The 14,245-nt window shown below is 42.8% G+C and overlaps 1 protein-coding gene across 2 annotated transcripts in view; it reads left to right on the top strand.

Annotated features, from left to right (window-relative positions):
• CECR2 (CECR2 histone acetyl-lysine reader) overlaps window positions 1-14,245 on the top strand; it is a 212,275-nt gene that overhangs the window by 184,065 nt on the left and 13,965 nt on the right. For both annotated transcript variants that reach the window (XM_070409297.1, XM_070409296.1), the window contains exon 9: window positions 13,997-14,126. In XM_070409297.1, the coding sequence (XP_070265398.1) occupies window positions 13,997-14,126 (130 nt within the window). The remainder of the gene's footprint in view (window positions 1-13,996; window positions 14,127-14,245) is intronic.

The following is a 14,245-nucleotide window of genomic DNA, read 5'->3' as shown; positions in this document are numbered from 1 at the left end:
GAACTTCCATTTGACCCAGTGATCCCACTTCTAGGAGTATATCCTAAGAAACCTGAAATACAAATCAGAATGTATGCCCCCCTTTGTTTATAGCAACACAATTTGTAATAGCTAATATATGGAAATAGCCCACGTGCCCATCAGTAGATGAGTGGATAAAAAACTATGGTACATTTATACCATGAAATACTTTGCAGCAGTAAAAAAGAATCTCTTACCCTTTGAGAGCATAGAGAAGTGGTTCTCAACCTTCCTAATGCCGCGACCCTCTAATACAGTTCCTCATATTGTGGTGACCCGCAACCATAAAAGTATTTTCGTTGCTACTTCATAACTGTAGTTTTGCTACTGTTATGAATCATAATGTAAATATCTGATATGCAGGATGTATTTTCATTGTTACAAATTGAACATAAAGCATAGTGATTAATCACAAAAACAATATGTAATTATATATGTGTTTTCTGATGGTCTTAGGCGACCCCTGTGAAAGGGTCATTCGACCCCCAAAGGGGTCTCGACCCACAGGTTGAGAACCGCTGACATAGAGGGATCATGCTAAGTGAATTAAGTCAGTCAGAGAAAGACAAGTATCACATGATCACACTCATATGTGGAATCTGTAATAATAAAAGCGTAATATGCAAATTGACCGAACAGCAGGACAACCTTCTGGACAACCACACTATGACACCCACTGGCACCAGGCCAGCCAAGGTGGGTGCAATACAATTGGTTGGGGGCCCAGCCATTGCCCCCAAGAGGGAGGCCCAGGCCACCGACCGGTGTGTGGGCGGGGCCTCCCTCTGCAGAGGCGATCCATCATGGAGTCCCAACCGGGTGGGCGGGGCCTACCTCTTTGGGGCGATCAATTGCCTCAAAGTGGGAGGCCCAGTCTACCCGTCGGTGGTGCTGCAGCAGGTATGTGGGGCGATCCATCAAGGAGCCCCAGCTGGGTGGGCAGGGCCTATCTCTTTGGGGCGATCGATCCCAGGGCTCCCAAACTGTGAGGGGCCACAGGCCGGGCTGAGGGGCCCACTCCCTGCACCCTGCCCCCCCCCCTCCCCCAGTGCACGAATTTTGTGCACCAAGCCTCTAGTCTAAGTAATAAAATAAACTGATGAACGGAGTGGATCCAGAGACATGGAAATATGAAAAAGACTGAGGAATCTCAGAGGGAAGGCAGGGGAGGGTGGGTGCATGAGAGGTAATCAACCAAGGATATTGTATACATATATGCATGGCCTATGGACACAGACAATGGAGCAGTGAGGGCCTGGGGCGAGGGGGTGGTTGGAGGGGGGGAAGTGTGGAAAAATGGGGACATATGTAATAATAATCGCAACAATAAATAAATTTTTAAAAAATAACGGGTGCATTTACATAATGGAATACTACACAGCTGTAAAAAAGAAAGAACTCTTACCATTTGCAACAGCATGGATGGACCTGAAGAGTATTATTCTAAGCAAAATAAGCCAGTCAGAGAAAGATAAGTATCACATGATCTCACTCATCCATGTGGAATCTAATGAGCAAAATAAACTGGTGAATAAAATAGAACCAACGACAAAGAAGCATGGAACAGGCTGATGAATTTCAGAGGGAAGGCGGGGTGAGGGCCTGCAAGGGGAACTTACATGCACTCGTGCACTCAGGGGGGTGCACCTCAGCCCAGCCTGTGCCCGCCCTCTCACAGCCCGGGAGCCCATGGGGAGCGGGCCTAAGCCAGCAGTTGGACATCCTTAGCGCTGCTCCCGCCACCACCACTGTGCTCGCCAGCCATGAGTCCAGCTTAGGACTTCTGGCTGAGCAGCGCTCCCCCTGTGGGAGCTCACTGACCACCAGGGGGGCAGCTCCTGCATTTAGCATCTGTCCCCTGATGCTCAGTGCGTGTCATAGTGACCGGTCATTCTACTGTTTGGTTGATTTGCATATTAGCTTTTTATAATATAGGATATGCATAGCCCATGGACACAGACAATGGAATGTTGATGGCCTGGGAGGGGCAGATATGGGGTAAAGGGGGAACAATGGGGAAGAAAAAAACATAAACATCTGTAATACTAAAAAAATAAGGAAATGAGTATAGGTGCTATATGAATATCTGATAGGGAAGAGCATTGTAGGGAGAGGGAAAAGAGAAGATTGGCAGGAAATGTGTTCATGTAGGTAAGTATGGGTCATAGCATGTGGGGCTGTGCAGACCTTGTAAGAAGGATTAACTGAAAAAATCCCTAGCACATAGCAAACTCATATATGATAGTTATGGAGGAAATGTGGAGAGCATTTTACAAGGTACAGTGGGGCCTTGACTTACGAGTTTAATTCGTTCCAAGACCGAGCTTGTTACGGAGCTCGTTAACTCAAATTACTCTGTCAACTCAATGCAAAAAATCGGCCGAGAGACAGCTGGTATCTCAAAAAACTCGTTAGTTGGGACACTCGTAAGTCAAGGCCCCACTGTATAAGATAGTTACAACAATAAACTTTTTCTGGTTTCTTGGCAGCTAAGTTTTTAAAAAGGGAAATAGTAGATTATTTACTGATAGGATGAGTCAGAACATATTTCACATTTATGTTTAAGTTCTGTTTATAAAGGGAACAAACAACTTACCAACTAGTTTGGTTGTGTTGTATGCTTTCGCGCAGTGTTATAAGTCAGTTACTAGTATAGGGCTCTCCTGAAATTGCTGGCAAAACTGATGTGATGCGACACATAAGCACGTATTTCAAAGGGGAGGGCTCAAAGCTTTCGTTTGTTTAAGTAAATTTGAAAGGAGGGAAGTGGATTAAGGTAGAAAGTAGCAACCCAGCCCTAACTGGTTTGGCTCAGTGGATAGAGCCTCGGCCTGCGGACTGAAAGGTCCCAGGTTCGATTCCGGCCAAGGGCATGTACCTTGGTTGCGGGCACATCCCCAGTAGGAGATGTGCAGGAGGCAGCTGATGGATGTTTCTCTCCCATCAATGTTTCTAACTCTCTATCCCTCTCCCTTCCTCTCTGTAAAAAATCAATAAAATATATTTTTTAAAAAAAGAAGAAAAAAGAAAGAAGCAATCCAAATGTCCATCAATGGATGAATGGATAAACAAAATGTGGCATAATCACCTTAAGTTTAGTGGTTATTGTGTTCACCTCACAAAATGTGGTTTATACTTAAAATGGATTGTTATTTAGCCTTATAAAGAATGGAAATTCAGCCTTGGCCGGTGTTTCTCAGTGGTTAGAGTGACAGCCCTCTGAACCTATGGGTTGTGTGTGCAATTCCTGGTCAAAGGCACTTACCTGGGTTTCAGGTTCATTCCCCGGCCCCATGAGGACATGTGAAGAAAGAAACCAATTAATGTGTCTCACATCAATATTTCTCTCCTCCCCCCTCCCTTCTACTTTCTTTAAAAGGCAATGGAAATTTTCTCCTTAGTTTCCATTTCCCTAGGACAGTGATGGCGAGCCTTTTGAGCTCGACGTGTCAGGATTTTGAAAAACCCTAACTTAACTCTGGTGCCGTGTCACATATAGAATTTTTTTGGTATTTGCAACCATAGTAAAACAAAGATTTATATTTTTGATATTTATTTTATACATTTAAATGCTATTTAACAAAGAAAAAGCAACCAAAAAAATGAGTACGCGTGTCATAGGTTCGCCATCGCTGCCCTAGGAGCTTTATCAGTAAAGATATTGCTATCACATGTCTGATATTTTGCTGTCTGTGGATTCTTCTAAGATTTCTATGGTTTCCTGTCTTACGTTTAAAACCTTTATCCATTTTGAGTTTATTTTTGTGTATAGTGTAAGTTGGCGGTCTAGTTTCATTATTTTACATGTATCTGTCCAATTTTCCCAACACCATTTACTCAAGAGACTGTCTTGAGTCCATTGTATGCTCTTGCCGCCTTTGTCAAATATTAACTGAGCAAAATGGCTTGAATCAATTTCTGGGTTCTCTGTTCTGTTGCATTGATCTGTATGTCTGTTCTTGTGCCAGTGCCAGGCAGTTTTGAGAACAGTGGCTTTGTAATGTAGCTTGATTTTGTGATTCCTCCAACATTGTTCTTCTTTTTCTCAAGATTGCTACGGCTACTCAGGGTCTTTTTTTTTTTTTAATTGTATTGATTTCAGAGAGGAAGGGAGAGGGAGAGAGAGAGAGAAATATCAATGATGAGAGAGAATCATTGATTGGCTGTCTCCTGCACACTCCCAACTGGGGATTGAGCCCGCAACCCGGGCATGTGCCCTTGACCGGAATTGAACCTGGGACCCTTCAGTCTGCAGTCCAACACTCTATCCACTGAGCCAAACCAGCTAGGGCTATTCAGGGTCTTGTTTTATTCCTTATAAATTTTTGGTGAGTTTGTTCTAGGTCTGTGAAATATGCTGTAGCTTTCTGAGTACAGGTCTTTTACCTCCTTAGTTAAGTTTATTCCTAGGTATCTTAATTTTATTGGTGCAATGATAAATGGGATTGTTTTTGTTGTTTCTCTTTCTCTGAGTTCATTATCCTCCTATATAATAAAAGCCTAATATGCTAAGTGTCTGGTCATCTGGTTGTTGGTTCAACCAATCAAAGCATAATCTAATAAAGAGCCAGGGTCATTACGACCGAAGGCTCAACCAGACCAGAAGTCAGTGCTGGGGTTGCACGGCAACCCAGCACTGACTGCGGCCGCTGTGGGCACCCCGACCCAGCACTGACTGCTTAGGGGGCTGTGGATCAGGCCCAGAGAGAGGCCTGCAGAGAGAGAAGCAGGGTCTGATCCATAGCTTCTGTGACACTGTTGATCAGAACTTGCCTCTCTTTCTCTCCCCACCTGGCCAACAGCCATGCCTCCATTTCTCTCCAGGCCTCCACCGGGGCTGCTGATCAGCCCCGCCTTTCTGATCAGGCCCTGTTGATAGGCCCAGAGACACTCACTGGCATAGAAACTGACCAATCAGAACCAAATCTGGGTCAACTGTGAGGAGCCAATGGCTGCCTAGGAGGCAGAGCTTTTGACATTGACTGGCATAAAAACTGACCAATCAGAACCAAATTGTCCGGCAGAGGAAGGCAATTGGGGGCGAGATCAGGCCTTCAGGGGAGGGCAGTTGAGGTTGAGATCAGGCAGGCAAAGGCAGTTAGGAGCGATCAGGCCAGCAGGGGAGGGCAGTTAGCGGCGAGGTCAGGCTGGCAGGAGAGGGCAGTTAGGGACGATCAGGCAGGCAGAGGGGTTAGGAGCGATCAGGCAGGCAGGCAGGTGAGTGGTTAGGAGCCAGCGGTCCCAGATTGTGAGAGGGGTGTTCTACCACCGGTCGAACATCCCCCGAAGGGTCCTTGATTGGAGTGGGTGCAGGCTGGGCTGAAGGAACCCCTCCCCTCCGTGCACGAATTTTGTGCACTGGGCCTCTAGTTTGGTAATGAAATGCTAAGGCCGCTCAACCGCTCTTTATGATGTGCACTGACCACCAGGGGGCAGACTCTTCAACCGGTAGGTTAGCTTGCTGCTGGGGTCCAGCTGATCAGGCCTGAGCGAGATATGCCGGACATGCCCTGGAGCTCTCCTATGGCCCCTCCCTGGCTGGTCAACCACCCGCATCCCTCCCCAGTCCCGATCATGCACCAGTGGGGTCCTTCGACCTGGCCTGTGCACTCTCCCAATCCAGGACCCCTCAGGAGATGTTGGAGAGCCGCTTTCAGCCTAATCCTGAAGGCCAGGCCGAGGGACCCCACTGGTGCACAAATTCGTGCACCTGGCCTCTAATTAGTATATAAAGAGCTGTAGATGTCCGGGTGTTAATTTTATATCCTGCTACATTGCCGAATTTATTAAATCTAGTAGTTTTGTTGTTGTTGTTTTTTATTTTTTTTAATTTTTTTTTATTTTTATTTTTTTTAAATATATTTTATTGATTTTTCACAGAGAAGAAGGGAGAGAGATAGAGTTAGAAACATCGATGAGTGAGAAACATCAATCAGCTGCCTCTTGCACATCCCCCACCGGGGATATGCTCGCAACCTAGGTACATGCCCTTGACCGGAATCGAACCCGGGACCTCTCAGTCCTCAGGCTGACGCTCTATCCACTGAGCCAAACCGGTTTCGGCTTGTTGTTGTTTTTTAAATATATTTTTATTGATTTCAGAGAGGAAGGGATAGAGAGACAGAAACATCAATGCTGAGAGAGAATCATTGACTGGCTGCCTCCTGCAAGCCCCCCACTCGGGAATCGAGCCCGCAACCCTGGCATGTGCCTTTGGCCAGAGTCGAACCTGGGACCCTTTAGTCTGCGGGCTGACGCTCCACCCAGTAAGCCAAACCAGGGAGGGCATCTAGTAGTTTTTTTATGGAGTCTTTAGGGTTTTCTATGTACAATATCATGTCATTTGCCAATAGTGACAGTTTTACTTCTTTTCCAATTTGGATGCCTTTTATTTCTTTTTGTCTGATGGCTATGGAAACTAAGGAGATAATAAATGGGACTACATCAAAATAAAAAGCTCTGCACAGCAAAAGAAACCATCAACGAAACAACAAGAAAGCCCACTGCATGCTAGAACATATTTGCCAATGTTATATCCAATAAGGGCCTAATCTCCAAAACTTACAGGGAACTCATACAACTTAACAAAAGGAAGATAATCTAATCAAAAAATGGGTAAAGGACTTAAATAGACACTTTTCAAAAGTGGGCATACAGAAGGCCAAGAGACATATGAAAACATGCACAATGGAAATAAATCTACACAATGGAATACTATGTTGCTATAAAAAAGAAAGAACTCTTACCACTTGCAACAGCATGGATGGGCCTGGAGAACATTATGCTAAGCAAAATAAGCCAGTCGGAGAAAGATAAATATCACATGATCTTACTCATTTGTGGAATTTAATGAACAACATAAACTGATGAACAATAATAGAGCCAGAGACGTAGATGCATCCAACAGACCGTGAAACTTCAGAGGGAAGGCAGGGGAGGGTGGGGTAGGGGGTAAGAGATCAACTAAAGGACTTATATGCAAGTATATAAGCACAACCAATGGACATAGACACTAGGGGTGTGAGGGCATGTGCTGGGGTGTGAGGGTGACCGGGGAGAGGTTGGGGGGGTGGGGAGGAAACATGTAATACTTTGAACAATAAAGAATTTAAAAAAGAAAAGTCAATGGAAAAAAATATCCTTGGGTGAGGATTAAACCCTCTAACCCCCAAAAAAGGAAATTTGGAAATTCTGATACATGCTGCAAGATGGATGACTCTTGAAGACAGATTATGTGAAATAAACCAAGGTGAAAGGAAATAGGTAGTTACTGTCAACTAATTACAGATTTTCTATTTGAGATGATGAAAAGGTTCTGGAAATAGATAATGGTAATTGTTGTACAACATTGTGAACTATTAAAAGATACATTTTTTGTGTTTTTACCAATTTTTTTTAAAAAGCTAAAAAAGGGGAAAGGCCAATAAAGGATACTGCAAGACTGGATTATAAAATGAATATTCATGCTGTCAGTATGGAGTGGACATTATTGAAACTTTCTTATTTACTCAATATGGTTGCTAGGTAATCTAAAAATTCATCTTGCCTCAAATACATTATATATATATATATATATATATATATATATATATATATATATATATATAAATATAAATATATATATATATCAGTTCCTTAAAATTTTCCTTCCTTAGTTTAGATTTCAGATGTGCTCTTAAAAAGGGAATTTAGCCCTAACTGGTTTGGCTCAGTGGATAGAGCGTCGGCCTGCGGACTCAAGGGTCCCAGGTTCGATTCTGGTCAAGGGCATGTACCTTGGTTGCGGGCACATCCCCAGTAGGGGGTGTGCAGGAGGCAGCTGATCGATGTTTCTAACTATCCCTCTCCCTTCCTCTCTGTTAAAAATCAATAAAATATTTTTTTTTAAAAAAGGGGGGGGGGAATTTATACAATATTAGAAATCTTACCTAACGAAAGAAATTTCTCAGGAACTATTTTTAGGGGAAATAAAGAACAGCAGTAAGTTAGTGGGCATACTATTAGGTTGAATTGTGGGTGTCGAGTGATCAGTTTAGAGAACCTCTATTTCTCTCCAGGAAGAATAACCACACCTAAAATCCCTGCAAAAGATGAATAGAAAATTAGATTTCGAAAGCACATGAGGAAACACCGTTGTGAACAATAGTTGGTACATGTGATAGACAAAAAGAATATATTTAGCATTATCAAATATAAGAAGGGATTGTAAAGATAAGGGGGAAATAATCTTGATGAAAATATAGGCAGATTCAAAGGAAACAAATAGAACTCTTACAAATGTAAAATATGATTATTGGAATAATAACTCAATAACTAGGTTAAACAGTTTAGGTACACATCAATAAGAATCAGCAGACTGGGGGATGGGAACAGCTGAGGAGAGGTCAGTGGGGGGAAAGGAGATATGTAATACTTTAAACAATAAAGAATTTAAATTATTTTTAAAAAGAAGAAGAAGAATCAGCAAGCTAGAATATGTATCCAGGGAATTAGATGAACTCCAGCACTTAGTGTTCAGTCATGAAAACTATATATGAGTCTTTGTTTAAATAGAATCTATACTAATAATAGGAATATGCAAATTGGGTGGGATGCCATCACACAATGACCGAACAGCAGGCTGCGTGAGGCAACCAGGCTGGCACCGGGGCGAGGGGTGCGGGGGGGTGGTGACTGGACCGGCAGTGCTGGGGGTCAGTTGGGGACAATCAGGCAGGCATGGGGGGCAGTTACAGCTGATCAGCCTGGCAGGCAGAGGTGGTTAGGGGTGATCAGGCAGGCAGGCAGGTGAGCGGTTAGGAGTCAGCGGTCCCGCATTGGAGAGGGTGCAGGCTGGGCTGAGGGGACCTCACACCCACCCCCGTGCATGAATTTCATGTACCAGGCCTCTAGTTATAGAATAAAAATGTTAAAAGAGAGTTCTGAGTTGGCACCCCTAAAGCAATGAAAATAAAGGGAAGAGGTTGAGATTATGAGAACCTAGATGTTGAGGAGGGTTCTGTAAAGTTGGCCCTCAGACATCAGAAGATGGGTGCTGCTGGTACCTCTGAAAGCAGGCAGCAAGCTGATTCTGGGACTAACCAAAGAATCTGGTTATCAGGGCCAATGGTATCTCCCTAAATAAAGATACTGCTATTGGCCCTGGCTGGTGTTGCTCAGTTGAGTGTCATCCCACTGAGAGGTTGCCAGTTCGATTTTGGGTCAGGGCACATGTCCAGGTTACGGGCTCAATCCCCAGTAAGGGGCCTGCAGGAGGCAGCTGATCAATGTTTCTCCCTCTTCCTTCCTCTCTAGAATCAATAAAAAGGTATTTTTTTTAAAAAGATAATGCTGCCCTAGCTGGTTTGGCTCAGTGAATAGAGCGTCGGCCTGTGGACTGAAAGGTCCCGGGTTCGATTCCAGTCAAGGGCACATGCCTGGGTTACGGGCTCTATCCCCAATGTGCTGCATGAAGGAGGCAGCCAATCAATGATTCTCTCTCATCACTGATGTTTCTATCTCTCTCCCTCTCTCTTCCTCTCTGAAATCAATAAAAATATGTTTGTTTTTTTAAAAAAGATAATGCTTTTGCGGGCATGGTGTTGAACAGCAAGAGCAAGCAAACAAGAAGACATAAATCCCTTCTCCCTCATCCTGCCTCCCACTCTTCCTCTAATACCCCCCTCCTCACAAAATATATAAAGCCAACAGACAATGGAGAAATGATGGATTCGGGGCTGACAGAAATAACAGATTCAGGTGGTATATAGCATGAAAGTTCCAATATGTGTCTCATGTAAGTTCTAAAATGAAAGAATCAAGGAAATGAGGCAAAGAAATTAATCAGATATAATGGTTGAGGTTTTTCTTGATTACATGAAAAACAAATCCTCAGATTTAGAAAGCAAGTAAACTGGATATAAATTACTGAATTATAGGACATATGGCCACAGAGAGATTTAGGAAAGACATTCCTAGAGTATGTTCTATAACAGTGATCGCAGACTTTACAGAAGCAACAATAGGATTCAGAAGAAAATGGAACTGGATGCTGTATTAAGTTTCCTAGGGCTAGAATAACAAATGATCATAACTAGGTGATTTTTAACAGCAGAAATTTATGTACTGAGTTCTGGAGATTAGAAACCTAAAATCTAGGTGTTGTTATAAAGTCAGGAAAAAAGCAAAGATTTCCTCTGTCATTGCTTCTGTTTCACATTGTATTGTTTTATAAGGGTTAGAGGAACACATGACGCCACAACAAGGATGCCACCAGCTAAATCCATAATGTGGGAAATTCTGCAAGGACAAAATGACCAAGTTTCTCCAACAAATAAATTGGAGTGGACACAAGGACCTTTGGGATTTGATTCAAACAAACCAACTTCTTAAAAAATTATTGAACATGTGGGAAATTTTGACCGTTGCTCAATATTTGGTAATAAATAAATCATATTATAGTCTTAAAATTCATACAGAAGAGCAGAGGGCCAAGGATAGCTGAGATAATTTCCAAAAACAATATGGTAGGAACACTCATTCTACCAAATAGCAAAAGTGACAGTGAGTAAGATCATGGTATTGTATAGAGATGGATGATAAGAGCAGTGAAATAGAATGCCCAAGATAGGCCTGGAGGGAACATGTGAAATCTTTGATAAATGGCACCAGTACAGTTGCTTATTGGTAGGGGACAGGTGGGGAGGTGATTTTTCTCACTTATACAAGAATAAGTTCAAGATAGACTAAAGGCTAAAACGTTTTTGAAGAAAATATAGGCAAATATTTTCAAGATGTTGAGATTAAAAAGACTTTTTAAGTACAAAGAGTTCAACTATAGGGGGATAGAGATTGATATATTAATTGTATAAAACTTACATATGGCAGAAACACCATAAACAAAGTGAAAAGACAAACCATGGAGTAGAAAAAGATAATTTTCATACATAATCAAAAAGATTATTTAAAGCACTTATACAAATCAGTAAGAATTCCAAAATCCACCCTAGTCGGTTTGGCTTAGTGGATAGAACATCAGCATGTGGACTGAAGGATCCAGAGTTTAATTCTGGTCAAGGGCACGTGCCTGGGTTGTGGGCTCGATCCCCAGTGAGGGGCTTGCAGGAGGCGGCCGATCAGTGATTCTCTCTCATCATTGATGTTTCTATCTCTCTCCCTCTCCCTTCATCTCTGAAATCAATAAAAATATGTTAAAAAAAATTCCAAAGTCCACAGGGAAAAAAGGTCAAAGTATGCAAGCAGGAAATTCACAGGAGAGGGTTGCTTAGTGGCCAATAAACTGAAAATTTGTTCGTTATCATTTGAATCAGAAAAATGAAAATGAGCCCTAGCCAGTTTGGAAAAAAGCAAAGATTTGGTGTGGACATCAGTGGATAGAATGTCAGCCTACAGACTGTAGGGTCCCAGGTTCGATTCTGGTCAAGGGCATGGATCTCGGTTACAGGCTCAATCCCAGTGCAAGAGGTGGCCAATCGATGTCTCTCTCACTTCGCTATTTTTCTCTCTGTCTCTCCCCATCTCTTCCACTTTCTGAAAATCAATGGAAAAATATCCTCGGTGAGGACTCACCAAAAAAAAAAATGAAACCATCAAAATTCCATGTCATACTCGTTAGTTTGGCAAAATGCTAACTTTTATCATACCAACTGAGGGTGAGGTAACTAAAATCACTATTGAAAAAATAGCTATAACCCTTAATAGCTATAGCACTTTGACAATGCCTAATAAATTAACCTCTATACAGTGGGGCCTTGACTTACGAGTTTAATTCATTCCGTGACGGAGCTCGTAACTCAAATTATTCGTATGTCAAATCTTAAAGTGAACGAGTGAGACACGTGATGCTGGGCTGATGTTGTGGCGTTCGCTGCACCAACTAGCAGTGGGGTATCTGAAGCTGGCTCGTAACCCGAGTTTTAGCTCGCAACTCAAAGCAAAAAATCAGCCGAGAGACGGCTCGTATCTCAAAAAACTTGTTAGTCGGGACACTCGTAAGTCAAGGCCCCACTTTGCTTCTCTATCTGGCAATTGCACTTCTGGATTTGTATCATAGAGGGCTTTCATGCATATGCATAAGAGGGCTTTTTAAAAGAATGGTCGTCATTATAACCTATAATAATAATAGCATAATATGCTAATTAGACCGAATGTCCTTCCAGACAAAGCCAAGGGGGCCGAGGCAGAAGCAGCTGCCACAGCGGCAGGGGCCATGGCAGTGGGGGCCAAGCCCCTTGCACGAATTTCATGCATTGGGCCTCTAGTCCTACATAATAAAAGCCTAATATGCTAAGTGTCCAGTTATCCATTCAACCAATCAAAGCATAATATGCTAATGATATGCTAAGGCTGCTCAACCGCTCACTATGACATGCACTGACCAATAGGGGGAAGACGCTCAGACCAGTAGGTTAGCTTGCTGCTGGGGTCCGGCCTATCGGGACTGAGAAAGACAGGCCAGACATACCCTTGAGCCCTCCCACAGTCCCTCCCCGGCTGGCCAACCTCCCGTGTCCCTCCCCTGCCCTGATCATGCACCTGCAGGGTCCTTCGGGCTGGCCTGCGCCCTCTTGCAATCCGGGCTGAGGGGGACACACACACACACCCGAGTGCACAAATTTCATGCACTGGGCTTCTATTGTTACAAATTGCAAAAAAAAATTGCAGTCAACTAGAAAAGGATTATTAAGTTGAGAAATACTGTATTAAAGTTAAGGTGGAAATGTTAAGCTTTGACAGTTTGGTAGATGCATGGGTAATTCATTAGTGTAGTTATGTTTTTCTTTAAGCTTGAAGCCATTCTCTTTTTAAAAACAAAACAAAACAATTTTTAAAGTTGACAGCAAAATGCCATTGATTAATTAAAGCAAATACTCTAAGTTTATAAATAAAAGTAATGTAGGAACAGAAACACAAGTCAGACAGAACTTAATAAGGAAAACACTGTTTGCAGAATCATGTCACGCTGATAGCAATGGAAGACATGGGGCCTATCCCTTAGGGAAGAAAACAAGATCTATCCTGGCTTCTCCCTTCCGTTTTTGTGTCTGAAATTGTTCTTCATCCCTTTGCTTTTCTCTTTCTCCTGACCTTCCAATTCCCTACTGGCATCGAGTGCCCCATGGACATGGCTATGAGCCAGAAAAAAAATCATACCTGCCTTCCAGTTCTATGCCATTTCTAGCTGGCATTTTTTCCGTGTTCCCAGCCAGACTTGGTAGAGGTCAGCTGCCAGTGTGGGGATTGGTTGAAGAGCAAAGACAATGGATATGCATGGATGCCTTTGTAAACCTTGAGAACTTGTAGATGCATATAAAATCCTGTATGTGTTCGATTTGAGGGTCTGGCCCTGAAAATATGTTACTTTTTTTGTTTTTTAATATGTTTTTATAGATTTTTAAAAAGAGAAAGGGACAGGGGAGAGAAACATCAATGAGAGAGAACCATCAATTGGCTGCCTCGTATACACCTCCTATTGGGCATGTGCCCTGACTGGGAATTGAACTGGCAACCTCTCGGTGCATGGGACAGCACTCAACCAACTGAGCCACACCAAGCCAGCACTGTATGTTGCTTTTTAGAGAGAAAAAGAAAAGACCTCTGGTAGTGACAAGGATAATCCCTCATTTGGTCTTCTATTTTTTTTTCTTTTTCTTCTAATTTCATTATTCTTCAGCCTTGCTCTTTTCCCTTTCCACATTCAAGTGCTTGCCTTACCACCCTCATCACTCAACTTGAACTCAGTATGACTAAGATGAAACAGTCTCACTTGTTTTTATTATTCATAAAGTATTCCATGTATAGAATCATCCTAATTACCAAAAAGAAACTGGCAAAGGAAGCACAGGTGACTTCATGATACTACTTTGTGATCTTTATTTCTTCCTTCTCTCACAATGATAAGGATAGTTAGTCAACATGTTAAGTAGAGAGTACTTACTTAACTCACTTGTACCATGATGCTTTGTGTCCATTGTAGACCGAGCTAAAAGGAGAAAGCTCAGGGAAGAAAGGGCATGGCTGCTGGCTCAAGGCAAGGAGCTCCCCCCAGAGCTTTCCCACCTGGACCCTAATTCCCCCATGAGGGAAGAAAAAAAGACTAAAGACCTGTGAGTATTTAATGGTACTAACAGTAGCAACCTGTAACATCTATTAAGCACTTGGGCATTGTGCTAAGTACTCTCTTATTTAATCCTTAAAACAAGACTCTGTGTTAGGTAATATTCCA

The sequence above is a fragment of the Myotis yumanensis genome, unplaced genomic scaffold (genome assembly GCF_028538775.1).
Source record: "Myotis yumanensis isolate MYYU_CA2020_CCGP unplaced genomic scaffold, mMyoYum1.0.hap1 SCAF_3, whole genome shotgun sequence".
Taxonomy (NCBI): Eukaryota; Metazoa; Chordata; class Mammalia; order Chiroptera; family Vespertilionidae; genus Myotis; species Myotis yumanensis.
Note: the sequence above shows the minus strand (reverse complement) of the source record. Positions and strands in the feature narration are given on the sequence as shown.